Source organism: Dioscorea cayenensis, chromosome 21 (assembly GCF_009730915.1).
Source record: "Dioscorea cayenensis subsp. rotundata cultivar TDr96_F1 chromosome 21, TDr96_F1_v2_PseudoChromosome.rev07_lg8_w22 25.fasta, whole genome shotgun sequence".
NCBI lineage: Eukaryota > Viridiplantae > Streptophyta > Magnoliopsida > Dioscoreales > Dioscoreaceae > Dioscorea > Dioscorea cayenensis.
The window spans coordinates 2,219,682-2,236,862 of record NC_052491.1 but is presented as its reverse complement, the minus strand read 5'-3'; the positions used below and the strand labels follow the sequence as shown (position 1 = coordinate 2,236,862).

At 32.1% G+C, this 17,181-nt stretch overlaps 1 protein-coding gene and 1 non-coding gene across 2 annotated transcripts; one reads left to right on the top strand and one right to left on the bottom strand.

The window, feature by feature from the left end:
• Positions 1–247: 247 nt before the first annotated feature.
• On the top strand, positions 248–326 carry TRNAR-ACG. Its single transcript has one exon. It is a non-coding gene; the product is annotated as a tRNA-Arg (tRNA).
• A 15,187-nt stretch (positions 327–15,513) lies between these two features.
• Positions 15,514–16,741, bottom strand: LOC120252495 (senescence-specific cysteine protease SAG39-like). The gene is made up of 2 exons (XM_039260666.1): positions 16,309–16,741; positions 15,514–16,121 (listed from the first exon to the last, which is right to left on the bottom strand). Exons 1-2 carry the CDS (start codon positions 16,739–16,741, stop codon positions 15,514–15,516), a joined length of 1,041 nt encoding a protein of 346 aa, XP_039116600.1.
• Between the last annotated feature and the right edge of the window lie 440 nt (positions 16,742–17,181).

Sequence of the window (17,181 nt, the reverse complement as noted above, 5' to 3'; positions counted from 1 at the left end):
GTCTTTCTTTGGTAGCTTATTCATATTGGCAAGATTAGAGTCAAGCATAATGACCTCAAAGGCTAAGGTCGTCTTATTCAAAACCCCAATTATGACATCTCTTCTCTCCCACTTCACACCTCGGAACGCACTGTTCTTATAGTCTTATAGAGAGAAACGCGCTTTCACATCTTCTTAACCCGAAATAGCTGAGGAGAGGAAAGGTTCCTTTTTGAGGGTACTCCCGGGAACAGATCCAGTGGAGACGGGGTGGGGCCTGTAGCTCAGAGGATTAGAGCACGTGGCTACGAACCACGGTGTCGGGGGTTCGAATCCCTCCTCGCCCACAACCGGCCAAAAAGGGAAGGACCTTTCCTTTACCTTCAAAAGCTGCTACTAGATCAATGAAAAGATATTTTAGCCTTTTCACCTCTAATATCTAAGGCCTACCTTTTAATTGAAGAAAGCCCTTATGTTTCTTCACTATTAGGGGCCTTGCAAAGGCAGACACCTCATGTTTCCCAGTGTCAAGGAGCTCAATAATAATAGGCTCTTCAAACTTAATTATAGAGTGGTCATTAATGGAAGCAAATACCTTAGCTTCAGTGACATAGTAAGGATTTATAAAGATAGGAGTCTCAACTTCAAAGGCTATAGAAGCCTCTGAAGAAGCAATTAGGCTAGCACTATCCTTAGTTTCTTCAAAAAAGGCTACTGGTGATGTTTTCTCATGATTAGGCTCTCTGAGGTCCCCAATTTTTGACCTCTAAAGTAACAATAAAAATGGAGCATCCTAGCTAAATATTCTTCTTCTTCTTCTTCTTCTTCTTCTTCTTCGGTGAAGGGGTCCAATCTAGTAAGCACTTAGTTCACCGAAAGGCCAAAGGATTTGAATGACCAATTACTTTCCTTTTGTCTTCCATTCCTTTTAGCTTACTTAGTCCATCTGCGGTTGCTCTAGGCACAATAAAATAAAGTAGGAAAGATAATCAAAAAGTAAAATTAGGTGAAATAAAGAAGGTAACTTACCCACCAAGAGAGAAAGTGCAACTAATAGTAGGTTCTCAAATGACACTAAAGAAATCAACAGAGGGGAACTTTAAACTCAAATAAGGCGGAGTTTCTCCCTTTTGTCGAATTCAAATCAACATTAAAACATCTAGTAAGGAAAGGAGCCCATATCTCGAATCCATCTCTAACTTGAATCATTTAGGATAGAATGGAGAATAAGACAACGACTCAAACCTGCAAGCTATCTTGGAAGATTTGAAAAAAGTTCTTAATTGAGTTTAATTGTTAATTCTCTAAGGTAGTAACTCTTTTCCAAAAGACCTAAAGCATAATTTAATTCAAATGATTAAAAAAGAACTGAGAAAAGAACACCCTCATCTTTGAGAGGAATAGAAGTAGAGTAAATATGACAAGAAGAGGAAGGAAGATTAATATTGGAAAACACACTCTAGGGGCAGAATATGAAGAGTTTGGTTTGGAAAACTTGTTTCCTTCGCAGGACATGATATGAATGATAAGAAGGGTCTATTTGATTCTGTTTTTAATTTTATGTTTTTAGGACAGTTTTACAAAATTGATTCTTAAAAACACGTTCTAAAATTAATATATAAAAAAACATGTTTACTTGAAGATATTTTGAAAACAGATCTTAAAAACAAAAAAAATAAAAAACTCATTTCAAAAAAGTTTTTAAAAAGATGCTCTGATAACCAAAAATATAAAAGCTTTTAGATTTAGTTGTTTTATGTACTTGAGTTTGTTGCTTATTTTGACAATAATCTAATAACCATATGACTTTAACGAACTAATATAATAATCTATTTTCTAAAAAATAAACATAAAATAAATATTAATAGAACTTAATATGACATTATAATGCATATGTTTAATTAATGTTCAATGACATTTATATAAATAATTCAAGCATAAGTTCAACATTCACAATTATTATAATCGACCGGCATCTAGTTTGTTATATAATTATAATGCGTTTCCAGTTTAACTACACTTTCATTGGATATTTTGACAAGTTGTTCACAATATAACTTGAATTTCAAAAGCCCTCTACTTTGAATTTGTTTGCCTTGTTAAATCATCAACTTCTTCAAAATTCATATTTTTCCCTTTATCTAAACATGTCACATTGACCCCACTTTCATATATATAATTATGAATAGTGCAACATACTATTAATATAAGACAATAACTTGAAGGCCTGTATGAAAGCATTAATTTTAGAAAACCCTAGATGTGATTGGAATTGTTTTTATCTTTGCAATTGTTAACATTTTTGTAGATTAAAATTTTTTTTAAAATTTTTTTCTCCACTTTTCTCGTTGTTTTAAAAACAAAACTTTAGAAAGCATCTAAAAGTTGATCTCAGTTTTTTATTTTCAACAATATATTTTTATTTTTTTATTTTTTAAATAATTTTAAAAAATACATCATCAGACAAGTTTATTAATATTTTTGCTCTCAAAAATGGAAAACTATTATAAAGAACAATAATCAAACAAGCCCTAAAGTTTTTTTTTTAAAAAAAAAAGATCAATAACGAGAAAAAATGACATGGATGCTAATGTGGATGCCAATTTGGCATTTACATCATTTAAGAAAGATATTTGATAAACCCATTATGTAAAAATGTTACTAGTTATAATATATATATATATATATTGATAAGTAGAGGAATGGAGCAGTTGAGTGAAGCTGGAAATGAACAGCTGAAGTGAAGTTTTGGGTGGTATAGGTGGAGATGTTCAAAGCTATTTAAATGTTTAGGAGGATGGTTAACTGTTAATTAGTTAACTGATTGTTGATGTGGCAAATGGGTAATATATGGTAAGGTGGCATAGTTTAGTTGGTTCCTATGGAGAGTTGAGTCTAATTTTAATTTTAGCCCTTGGTTTCTTAAGTTGCAAGGGGCCCATGAGTAGCTTCTTATCCTAGTTACAGAACATTGTATAAAGAGATACTTAGTTGTATTGTCTGAAACTATGTATAAAATAATGTTCTTTTGGCTCTTGTTCTTCTTTTCCTTTATTCCCTTTCCATTTTCTTCTTAATTCTTATTGTTGATCCCTTCAACATAACACTAGTATCAGAGCCAATGACCTAACAATGGTGAACAAAAACAAGAAGTAAGACATTCACGACCTTGAGAACCTCATTAAAGAAATGGATGAAATGCACAACAAGGCCATTAAGGAGACTAGAGAGCAGAACAATAAAGCCATGAAGGAGATTAAGCTTTTAGTAGAGGGAATAGTGCTACAAAACACAAAGGTGCAATCTTAGAATCCGCTACAGGAAAATACTGGAGGGATGGGTGGAGAAATGGAATCTTGTATGTTTGTTGGAATTAGAATAATAATAGGCAATACACCAAGTTACAATTTTCCAATTTTGATGGAGAAGGATTAAATGAATGTATCTATATGGCAAAATAATTCTTTGAAGTTGATCACACCATTGGAGTACTCAAGGTCAAGATAGCTTCAATTCACTTTGAGGGTAAGATTCTGAATTGGTACAAAGTTTTCTTGAAAACTATTGAAAAAAGGAGATCAATTTCTTAGAGTGAGTTGGTAGCTACACTGATAGCAAGAGAACAAGTTTTTGATGATCCAGTTTTAGAGATCAAGAAATTAGGGGTAAGGGGGTTCTCTACAACAATATTTGGAGGAGTTTAATTTGATGCTGAGCAAAATTGTTTTCAATGAGACTCAAGATGTTAGCCATTTTCTTGGGAAGGCTTCGAGAGGTGATTAGATTTTTATAAGGCTATTTAACCCAGTAACCTTACAATATGCTTATGCTTTAGACAAAGTAAAAGAGGTGTTATGGGCAAAAAAGAGTTCTATGGATCAAGTTGGCAGGTTACAAAATAGGAGTAATAGAGTTCAATCTTCAGGACTAGTGGCAAGAACTTTAGTAAATTTTAACAAAAAAAAGCTCATTTTTACAAGCCAAGTATTTTACCTTTGCCTAGTTCTTTTACTTTTGGTCAACAACAATTCAAGAAATTAACAAGGAGCAAGATGAGAGGAGATAAAGGGGGCTATGTTTTTTATTTAAAGAGAAATATGTTCCAAGTCATAGATGTAGGTAAAGACATATTTTCATGATAAAAATTAACGATAAAGACTTAGGTGATCTAGAGACTCAAGAAGATTGTTTTGAAGAGGTGGAAAGAAATGATGCTGTGATACAATCTCCTTAATTGTCCTTTCATGAAATTAATGGGAATCATAGTTTTCAAACTATGATAATTAGAGGGAATATTGGCATAAGAACTTTGCTTCTAGTGATAAGCTCATGAATTACCCATAATTTCATGGATGCGAAGGTGGTAAAGCAATTGGCATGTATTCTTGAGCCTATTTCAGAAAGGAAGGTTTCACTGCTAATGGAAATGATATATCTTGTTAGGAAATATGCAAATATTTTCAATGGAGTATGCAAGGATATAAATTCATGGTAGATTTATTAATTCTCCCTTTGGATAACTATGATTTAATATTTGGGAATTTAGTGGTTGTTTGAATTGGGAGACATAATGTAGAACTTCTGACAACTACAGATGCCATTCTATTTGGAATATTAGGAGGTAGTACTTAAGGGAGAAACTAAAGGTTGCAAGTAGTTATTAAAATGAAATTACAAAAGTTGTTATCTAAGGCTTCTTAATTATCTCTGTGTTTTGCTATAACAATTGAGATGTACTGGAGTTCCAAAACTCAAAAGATGATGATTTAACTACCTGGATCAACAAAGTGCCTATAGAGATATCAAAAGTACTATTAACATTTGCTATGGTGTTTCAAGAACCTCGGACATTACCCCCTCCTAGATAACCTGATCATTAAATTAGATGGCCAAAAGGAGTTTAGCCAATTTGCTTGAGGTCTTACAGGTATGAACCTTTACAGAAGGATGTGATTGAGAAGTTAACTCAAGAAATATTGGATATGGGGGTAATATAGCCTAACAATTCACCACTTTCATTGTCAGTAGTTTTCGTTAGAAAGAAAGATAATTCATAGAGATTATGTATTAATTATAGGAGTTTTAATAATCTAACAATTAAGGATAAATTTCAGATCCCAGTTATTGAAGAATTACTAGATGAGTTTTATGGGTCAATCATGTTTTCTAAACTGGATTTGAGGTCTAGATAACATTAGATCAAAATACATCTTAAAGATGTCCATAAAACTTCATTTAGAACACATATGGGACACTATGAATTCAAGGTGATGCATTTTGGTTTAACAGATACACGTACCCTCTAACTTAAAGGCCTCATGACTGAAGTGTCCAAGCCCTACCTTAGAAGGTTTTTCTTAGTGTTCTTTCATGATATTTTACTTTACAACAAGAGTTTGAGTCAGCATATAGCCCATCTTGGCAAAGTTTTCCAAAAACTCTTAGTTTGTGAAACTTAGTAAACGTAATATTCTTGTGAATTCTATGGCATATATGGGCTACATTAATTATAATAATGGAGTGAGTATTGACCCATAAAAGGTGCAAGCAATTGCATAATAGCCTATTCCTATACCAAGTAAGCAACTTTGGGGGTTCCTTGGTTTAGCAAGCTATTAGAAAAGATTCATTAAAGATTTTCGCATAAATGTGTCAGTCTCTGAATTCTTTGCTAAAGGGGAATGCGTTCTTTAAGTGGAATAAGGTAGCTCAATAAATCTTTTGATCAGCTTAAGCAAGCACTTATCACAACAACTATTCTAGCTCTACCTAATTTCAAATAAGATTTTATTGTTGAGACTGATGCCTCTAGTTCAAGTATAGTGCAATTCTACATCAAAATGGGCATTCAATATCCTACATCAGCAAGAATTTGTCCCTAAAATATCAGTCATTCCCTACCTATGAAAGAGAATGATAGTTTTTAAATTTGTAATCAAGAAATGGGAACAAAATCTAATGAGTACACATTTTGTGATTGAAACTGACCACCAACCATTGAAATATATGTTGGATCAAAGGTTGACTACTCTCAATAGTATACTTGTCTTTCCAAGCTAATGGCCTATGACTTTGAGATTCAATATAAACAAGGTAGTACTAATACACCGATGCTTTATCTAGACTGTAATCTATTCATGTAAAATTGTTGGCCATTTCATCTATTTCTTCAGATCTAATGGATAGAATTAAGGCCTCCTGACAATAGGATAATAATCTATTGGGAATTATGCACATTTTATAGCAAGGTGTTGACTACTCTCATTATACTCAGCCACGGGATAAACAATTATGGAAAGGGAAATTGGTAGTTGGCCAAAATGTAGCATTGAGGGAACAACTCTTACAACAATTCCATAGTAGTGCTTAAGGGGACATTCTAGAGTTCATGTCACATATCAAAGACTAGTTGTAGTTTTGTTTTGGAAGAGAATGTGGAAGACTGTTAGGGGATTATTTCACAATATGATATTTGTCAATAATTTAAGCCAGAAAATGTGGTGACACTAGGTTTGCTTCAACATTTGCTAGTCCTTCACTCTATATGTTCAGACATGACAATGGATTTTATAGAAAGTTTGCCCAAGTCCAAGGCAAAGAATGTGATTTTGGTTGTGATTGATAAACTCACAAAGCATACACATTTTATTACTCTATCACATCCATAAAATGATGTTATCTTTACTCAGTTATTCTTGGACTATGTATACAAAATGCATGGCTTCCCATCAGTAATAGTCATTGATCAACATCCAACCTTCATGAGCATTTTCTAGCATGAATTTTTCAAATTGCAAGTTGTAGACTTAAAACATTCTTCTTATTATCCTTAAAATAATGGGCAATCATACAATTAGAAGTAGTGAATCGATGTGTGGACACCTATTTATGTTGCATGTCAAGGGATCTACTTAGAAGTTGGAGTTCTTGGGTTTCACTTGCAAAATTCAATTAGAATATATTATACCATTCTATAATTAATGTCACACATTTTTAGGCTTTATATGGAGTTGCCCCACCATTTCATCTATCCTATTTTCCAAAGGATTCTACAGTGACAGCTATTGATTCCTTGCTCAATGACTAGGAATAAATAATGCAATTGCTCAAACATCATTTGTCGAGAGCTCATCAACATATGAAGTCTCAAGCTGATAAGCATCATATAGGTAGAGTGTTTGACATTGGAGACATGGTCTATCTTTAGTTTCAACCATATGTTCAAAGCTTAGTAATAGCTAGAGAAGTACCTAAGCTAGCAACCAAGTTTTACGGACCTTATAAGATGCTCAATCGAATTGGTAAAACACTGCTTACAAACTAGATTTGTCTCCACATGCAATAATTCATGTAGTTTTTCATGTGCCCCCATTAAAGAAGGGTAATTTTGAGCACCTAATTAGTGTCTACTTCACTTTCATCTACCATTCCTATCTCTTTGTTGAATCTTGAAGCTATCTTGGACCGATGGGTGGTCAAAGAAGGTAATGGAGCAACAACTCAATGGCTAGTTCATTGGGCTAACACCATACCTTCTGAAGCTATATGGGAATTTGGTCATGAATTACAATTGCAATTTCCTGATTTCCCTTGAGGACAAAGGAGATTTTAAGGGGTAAGAAGTGATACATAGTGGAATTGAGTAGTTGAGTGAAGATGGAAGTGAATAGCTAAGTTGAAGCTTTGGGCGGTAAAGGTAGAGATGTTCAAAGCTATTCAGATGTTTAGGAGGCTGGTTAGCTATTAATTAGTTAACCATTGGTTGATGTGGCAAATGGGTGATAGTCAAGTGGCATAGTTTAGTTGGTTCCTATGGAGAGTTGAGGCTAGTTTTAAACTCAACCCTTGGTTTCTTAAGTTGCAAGGGCCAATGAGCAACTTCTTACCCTAGCTATAGAACATTGTATAAAGAGATACTTAGTTGTATTATGTAAAATTATGAATGAAATGATGTTCTTTTGGCTCTTGTTCTTCTCTTCCTTTGTTTCCTTTCCATTTTCTTCTTGATTCTTCTTGTTGATCCCTTCCTCATAGCATATATATATATATATAGATGTAGCTGCCCACCCAGTGATGGATGGGTCTTCCGTCCACGTGATAACACATGTGCATTCATTAAATGCACAAAACTTTTAAGAAGATTGATCTTCCATCCAGTAGTGGAATCTTTTAAAAAGTTAAATGGATAAAAGTCCATATGCTAGGTTTTTATTTTTATTTTTTAATAAGTTTATTATCTGGTTCCCTTATTTGATTTCACTGATTAATATATAAATTCATTAGTAAAGTGTTAAATGGATAAAACTCCATATGCTAGGATTTTTAGTTTTTCTTAAATGAGTTTATCATCTGGTTCCCTCATTTGATTTCACTGATTAATATATTAGTTGATTAAGTAAAATTTTTTAACAGATTTTAAATTAAGTGAAATCTATAAATTTATTTCCCTGATGAATATATTAATTAATTAAGTAAAATTTGTTTTGGAAATATAAGTTTGGCTATTTATAAGAACACATTTCTTATATCTGTATTTAGGGCTCCTAAACTAATCATGTAAACAATAACAAACAAATCTCTTGAACGAAATAAGCATAGTTGGTTTCTATCCCCATCATACTTACAAATGTTGTGAACTTAGTCTATATCAAATCATTGGTAGCTTTTACTTGAAATATCATTCATGGAGGCAGACCATTGTATTGTATAATGCCCTAAATGACATTCCTTGCTACCTTTCTTTTACAAATGGAACTTTTGTCCCTCTTGGAAAGGACCTGAAACATGTAGGTCAAGGTTCAAGAATGGTTAGGTTCTAAAAATAAACCATAATCGATACTTGAACTAAACAAATTGCATAAATTTAAAAAGTTTAGTTCTTTAAACAAACTAGATTACAAACTGTGGGAAACTGTATAAAAATTCAGTTTTGAAAATAAACTAGATTACAAACATTGGATAATTACAGAAATTGCAGAAATTCAATTCTATAAATAAATTAGTCCTTTAAGAGCAAATTATTGAATAATACAAACTAGATTGCCGAAAATGATGTAATATAACTATATTACATGGACAAAAGAAGATTCATTATATCACTTAATCAATTAATCTAATGTAAAAAAATCCTTAGATTGGGATTGTGCTTAAAGAAACATCAAAATATTAACCCATATCCCTCACACTTAAGTATATATATAATATATAACAAAACTGGGTGAACTAGTTTTGGCAGATAACTAGATGGGTACTTAAGAGGGGAACTGCTCAATCTTGAGATGTATTAGGTTGATGCATCATTGGTTCAACAACATAGTCAATAACTACTTCTTTAGATTTTACATTTGAACCTACAGAAAATGTACTCCATTAAAGCTAGAACTTTATTAATAATAAATAAGTATAGACAAATTATTAGAAGCAAGGTCTTGAGATAACATTGATACACAATTAAATCTTTACCAATCAATTTACTTGCCAATTTTTTTCCATTCTTCCACTTATGCTCCAACAATTTTTCATTGACGCCTTGATAGATGGATTGATAAAGGGTCTAAAAGTTTTCTTTAAGAGGCTAAAGAGATATTAAGATGCTTTTCAATGACTTAATGCTGACTTTCAGAATGTAAATACTCCATATCAAAATATTTTTTGGACTTGACTTTTAATATATCTTTAATATTTCTAAGAGCAACATCCAAGCAATTATCAAAGAAGGATCAAGTTTCTTCAATCATCAAGGCTTTAGAAACTACAATAGTTTCCTTATTCATCAGTTTACTTCTTTGCAAACTAATAAATCCATATCATTTTCATGGCCAATAATCCCAACCTTAACATGTTTCGTCCATCTTTTCAAGATATATTGAGATAGTATCTGAAATATATTATTTAAATTTAGTACTTTCAGTGCATAAGCACATAATATGCCCACTGATTTAATTTTTTATAGTTGCAACTTATAGTACCATCCAAATAATTTTAAGTGATGATCTTCTCTTTGCTTGTGGCTTCTCCTATCAACTTATGATTGTGAGTTGAAGAATTATATCTAATACCATGTAGCACAACTGAAAAACTATTCATAAGTTCTTCGTGGAACTTCTTGAAGATTTTTTCAATGTAAGTGTTTACAACTTGCTATTCCATACTGTTTTCCTTGAAAAGGTTGACTGTGATTGCAACTTAAATCTTCAAATAATTATCTTCCTCGTCTTCTCTGCAATATCTTCTTATATTGTTGAACAACGTTGTCAAAGTTATTCTCTTTTTTGTGAAATATAGAAAAACACTATTCCTATTTTCACTTCGTTGAGAAAATAATATATTAGCTAAAAAAGTATCTTTTTTTGTAAACAAGAGCCGACTTTTCTTCATATTTGTATTGATTTTGGGTACATGAGTTCTCACAAAGATTGAATATGTTGAGTAAATAACTCCACTTCAACTCGAATTCTTCCATTGTTTGACAATTATAGATGTAAGAAATTGAAGAGTTTCTTAAAATCAGGCTGATCATAGAATCTTGGAATTTTCATAATAGCGTTTTCACTAATGTAGCATAACCAAAGTCTAGGTTGTGAGCATTAAATTACATTTTCTATAGCATTTGCCATCGCAGCACATTGATCGAAAAAAATGGTTTAAGGTTGTTTCTACTTCATTGCTTCTATAAAGGTCTTAATAACCAAATAAAGAGCTTGTAGTTTCCATCAAGTAAGAATGAACAACAAAATAGAACATTTTGCACATGATAATTGAAATTGACAAAAGGTGCACAAATCATTTTGTATTTGTTTGTCCTATAAGTTGTATAGAAAATAACTACATCTCCAAAATAACTACAATCAACTTTTGATCTTCCATCTCTTCAAAAGAAGTTTGTCATGCTATTTTCAGCATCAACCTGTACAAAATAAATAAAGGGCCACCAACTTGTAAGCTTTCGATGTAGTCAATCAAATGTTAAGCATTAACTGCTTCTAAAATATTATTTCTTTTGAAATTGTTGTAGTCAATGGGTAGAAAGCCTAAATAATGTTCACCTCCAACCTTCTTTGCCATGTAAGATTATGTATCAACTAGTCTTATCCCTACTTCATCCATTTTATTAATTGAAAAAGCATGTGCATTTGAAATTTTCCTACTAATTCTCAACATATATATCTAATCTTCCTTGAACTAGCTCATGGTTTTACTTAGTATTATAGTCAAATATAATCCATGGACTATCATCAATGGTAAATCCAACTCTTGTATTGCAGCCAACCCTTATCTCTCTTCTCTTGTACTTGACATCATTTTTTTTTAAAATTTCTTCTCAAAAGTCTTTTCTACAACAAAAAATAAATTGTTTTCTCATGGTTTCATCCTTTAATCTCCTTATGTTTCCTTTTCTAATGTTGAAACCAACTCCTTTATTGTTTATAGTAACTATAGGCCTCATCAAATGAAGAAATTTTTTTCCAATTTCAGGTATTCAAGAAATAAGTTGAATGCTTCATTTTTACACTACCATAGATGATCTTTCTATACAATTAATGTCACTACTAGAAGAATCTGAAGAATCATCTGTAACCAAGAAATCAATGACACTGTTGCTAGCTTTGGAAAAAATTGAAATACTAAGAATTTTATATAATCATCACAAACCCTAATGAACATAATTTACATGTTGAGAGAAGTAAACATATATATTTAGTGAGGAGTTTGATCCCAAGAACAATTTATTGATGGTTTTGTGTATTCTTTAATTCCTAATCAATCTTATGGCCCTAATATTGTTCTTATCAAAATTGAAAAACAAAGCATAGTTTATGATTCTTAAATCCTCAATTGATTTTATAAAATTAAATTAAATTATGTATGTTGCATGAGGATTATGGTCTCTAAGAACATTATAGCCATCTATTTGATGAACAGAATTGAAGAATAGACAATGACCTATAATTCTACAATCCTCACTAAATTTAATGAACTTAAAATTCATATAAACCTCCAAAAATTCAACTATCTTATAAGAACAAGATTACATACAAAAAGGTCCCTACCTTCACAATATCTAAGCTATGAGAGAGAAATCCAATGAGAGCTTAGAAAAATGAAGAAATCAATCCAAAATCCTCACAAAAATTTAGTAAATAAATTAAATTTTATAAAAAGGAGAAGTATCAGTACCAGAGATAAAATAGAATCTCTCAAATTTTCCAAAAAACCAAAGGGCTTGTTAGGTGAATCCCAATGCTCAATTTTATGTTTTGTTGCCAAAAGTGATCTTGGGAAGTGAGGTCCCACCATTTTGAATAGATTTTTTGTTTTAGTCACTGGATATGAATCAGTACCCATTTGTTACAAAATTTTGTACATTTTAATGAATGCACATGTGTCATCCCTAGTGATTACACTCTCAGCAAGTGTACTGATCGTAACATGTAATAAACGTTGTACCCCATAAGGGGTACGATTATCGTACCACAGGGACTGAACTTCTAGTACTAATTGCTCCTCTAATGTCTAGTAGGTCAAAAATTGGTTGGTAAGAAGAAACACTAACAAGAAGAAAAAGATAAAGAGGGTGGAATTATCAAGTCTACTAGGATCGAGTTTTCAACAACAAGAGAGCAATGCCCTAGGACAATCCTTATCTGCTTTAGTGTACTGGTTTGCTTCTAATGTCTACCAAGTACATCCTAAGATCCTTTCAGGTGCTCAAAAGCAATGTTGCATCTATGGCTATTAAATATGCCAAGTTTTGCAAGTGTAACTACTGGCTTCATACACACTTTTGCAACTACACAAGGCAATCACAACTACGGTAATCCACACACGCCAAGTTTTACACAAACAACTATGAAAATCAAGCATGCCAAGTTATGCAACACATGAATAAACACAGAACGCATCAGAACCCCTTAGACATTAAACCAAGTAGTCAAAGTATATAAAGCAACATAGTTCAGCATCCCGGGGCACCGTGGAACAGTTAGCCTCTCACAAATTCATACAACTTAGAAGAAGAAATGAATGCATTAAGGTGACAAATCATGACTTCCCCTTTTTACAAATTCTCCTTAGTTGTGCTTCACAAGCTTCATGGATGAGCTAACTCCACTTCTCTAGTGCCTCCAACTCAACTTTGACCCTCTTAGATAGTGTAGTGATGGTTGATCATCGTCCTCCGCAATCCTCTCCAAGTTGGGAAGAAAACCTCAAAACAAAAAATACCAATAAACCCTAGATCTGGGAGTAAAAAAGGGATTTTTGGGCTTGACATGGTCTGAGCATGGTTATGTTTAGACCATGCTCTTATGTGGGACTTCTGAGCAAATCAGCTAAGTGTTATTTAAAGAAAATCATGTTAGATCACGACTATGCTCTGCCCGTGCAAGGGGGCACGCTGACTGTGCTTCCCTTGTCAACAGATGGTGTTTTAATTCAGAGAATATCACGGCGAGGGAGCACGACCGTGCTCCCCTTGGAAACACCACCATGCTTGGTCCTCTACTCAAGCCTCATCAGATAGTAATAATCATAGGGCCAGAGCACGACCGTGCTCTACTCGTGCTTGGCTTGGACACTTAGAAACATATGCAATCTTTGGTTGTTTTTAACCCTGATTTCACTCCTATTTGCTTTGAACCCTAAAATCCTACACCTTGAACAAATATAACAAGAATAGTATGGAATATATCCAAAAAGTGATAAAAGACAAGCAAAATTATGAATTGGGAGTATGTAAAACATGATATGAATTGCGCTCATCACCTAGAATATAAAACTTATCTATTGCTGGGTGAAACCGACCACATCTAATTTTTTTCCTTATATCCAAGCCATTGTATAGTATGTATTTAAAATTTTCAAATGTTAGATACTGTTTTTAGGCATGTTTTATGTTTTCTGAGCAAAGTTTTAAAATTACTTGTGTACAATAAAATCTCCATATATGAATATTCAATAAATTAATCATTTTGCTTAAATAATTTTTTCTTAGTCCCAATTTAGGCCAATATGCTAAATCAATAATTTTACTAAATTTATAAGATAATAATTTTAAAAACTTTTAAGTCCTAAAAAAAATATAAATTAATAATTCATCAAATATATAAATCAAAATTCACAACATTGAAGTTTTTTAAACTATTTCTACTTTTAAATTATACTTTTTTCTAAAATATGCATCTAAAAAAAATTGATATGTAAATTAAATTCAATCTCATTCTTAATTTTTTGCAATCTACACAGTATATTTGGTATGTGTTTTTAAAGATTTTTCCTTTGTTTATGAACTAAATTAAATTTCAATCTCATCCAAGATTTATTTTTTTTTATGTTTGTGTGAATAAAAAGATTGGTTATGGTTTTGAGATTCCTATGGGAATTTTCACCACTTTTTTATTTTTAAATTTTGATAAAAAAATGCAAAAAGTCCCTCCATAAATTACTCCATATCATGTGGATCCATGGATTGCATGTAATTTTGGTATCTATATTTGCCTTTGCTTTTGTATTCCTAATGGTAAAAAATACAAAAACTTTATCCAAATTAATAAATATTGCTATATTGATAAAATTAATAAATTATTTATTTATCTATAAATAAATACCATATAAAATAATAATTGCAAGAGCCTTTACTGTATTTTTTTAAAAATATATTATTTTACAAAATATGGTTTCTGTTGTGTTGTTAAGTAACATTTTTTTAAAAAAATTAATAATTCCAGATTTCAGGATAAAGGAAACTAGAAAATCCCTTCAATCCCTCCGATTCCTTAAAATATCCTCAAGTTAGAACTCCCTCTTATCTTCAAATTTAAACCGAACTTTTGAAAAATCCCTCCAATTCTTCCTATTCCTTAAACAATCCCTCGAGTTTTTCATCTCTCTAAAAAAATCCCTTTTTTAAAAAAATCATTTATTCCTAAAATTCAAATTCATTAAATTTAATTATATAACCCTAACCTTTACTTTGTAGGAGGGGTAGTTTTGATATTTTCCTAAGGAAATAGTTGAATAAGTATTAAAAAGAAAAACTTTAAATTAAGCACAGGAAAGTCCTAAAAATAATAGAGGGATTGATTGCGCAGGTTATAAACTTCTAAGGACTTATACATAATTTTACCTGAAGTTATAACAACCTTATTTTTATTTTTTGTTTATGAGATAATTCAAATAAAAATATTTCCCAAAGAAGAAAAAGATAAAAAATAAGAATAACCCTTTCTTTCCAATTTAGTATTATAATTAATTATAATTTTTTTCATTTCTTTTGTTTTTATTACTATTTTTAAATCTTAATAATAATAATAATAATAATAATAATAATATACTACGATTTGCAAGTTTTCTTTCTTAACCTCCACCACTTTTCAATATGTTTCCAAATTATACATTGTCACAGACTTTAATCAAATTAAAGAGTACTACAATAACGTAACATCTCATTCTCAAAATAAAACACAATAAAAAAAAATATTCTAATTACAAGATCTAAAACAATGCAATAAAATGACACAATAGACAAGACTCTAGCTAATCCATCTTCTTATGTCGATGCATAACAGGGTAATTTGCATACATAGCAAGACCACAAGTGCCTTCCTTAAATATGCCATCCCTCACCAACTTTACATATCCAGAGTCACCCCATTGGTCTCCCCATGAGTTCTTCATCAACCAATACTTAGTTCCATTTTCAACTCCATAACCGACGGCGGTGACAGCATGGTCTAGCTCAGCCACATTCTTCGCAACACAGCTACCAGCATCAACGATACCGCTGTGGTAAAACATGATGTTATCACCAAGAAGACCGATCGAGACTGGCTGGTTAGCCACAGCCTTAAGCAATGCAGTCTCATTGGACTGAGGTACATCTTCATAACCAGTAATATGAACCACACTTGTAAACTTTGCACAAGAACTATCACGTGCCGTGTAAGGATAGCTTTTTTCGGTTGCGAGTCCATTGGACACAATGAATTTGAATGCATCGTCCATCATCCCGCCAGTGCATCCTTCTACTTCGCCTTTAGTATCACATGACACAAGCTCTTGCTCTGAAAGTGAGACCAAAGCATTGTTCTTGATTTTGTTTATTCCTTCCACTGTAGCCACTGTAGAGAATGCCCAACAAGATCCTACACATGCACACGGGCACACACATATATATTTATATATACATAAGTTTTGAAGGATATAATTATATAAAAACAAAACAAATAAAGGTTGGAGTCAAGACTGCCAATTTCACCATATACCTTACTTCTTGAGATGAAGATCAACATATATATATATATATATGTATATGTTGGATAAGGAATTTACCACACTGTCCCTGATCTTTGACAGGAGTGACAGCACCCTTGGCTGTCCAATTGAGAGAATCAGGAACCTTAGCAACATTCTCATACTTGAAGGAGGAGGTCTTGAGAGGATTGTTAGACAAGGAAGGGCGAAAGCCAGTGTACTTGGCTTTAAACTCTTCAATGGTCATGTCAGCGAAGTGGTTTGCACCAAGTTTGAAGGTATGCTCGCCAGAGTTGAAGGTTTCTATGTACTCGACATTGCTCTTGAATATCTTGAACCGATGTTGTTTCTTAGCAATGTCTTTGTAGACCTTACCATGCTTGACCATCCATTGCTCATGTCTGTCGATCATCAACTTCTCGTTTAGCACACGAGATGCTGCCATTGAAATGCAAATGCTAAGAACTAGCAATGCAAACCATGAGCTCTTCAGTGTTGATATGAATGCCATATCTGTTAGTGAAAATTGGATTGAAAGACTCTTGGTAAGTTTTTTACACTCTAATTTTTGTAGTAAACCTAACTGAGTCGGATAATGCTTAAAAGCTCCATTCTTATCAACATTGGTTGTGATTTTACCCCTATTTTTGGTTTGATTGTTTTGTTGCGGAATTGAACAAGCATATATATATATATATATATATATAGGCTCAATTCCTCTATATATATTTGTTAATGATTTTATGAGGTTGTGTAATTAAGTATGTGAATTTAAATGTTTTCATAATTAAATATGATTTAAATTGGGAGCATATATATAAAGTTTTATTTGGTGCTTAATTAAATAAAAAATAAAAATATTTTACAAAAAATAATGATTTTTTATTTTGGTTATAAAAATATTTTTTCAAATGCTGTTTTATTTGGTGCTTGATTAAATATAAAATTTAG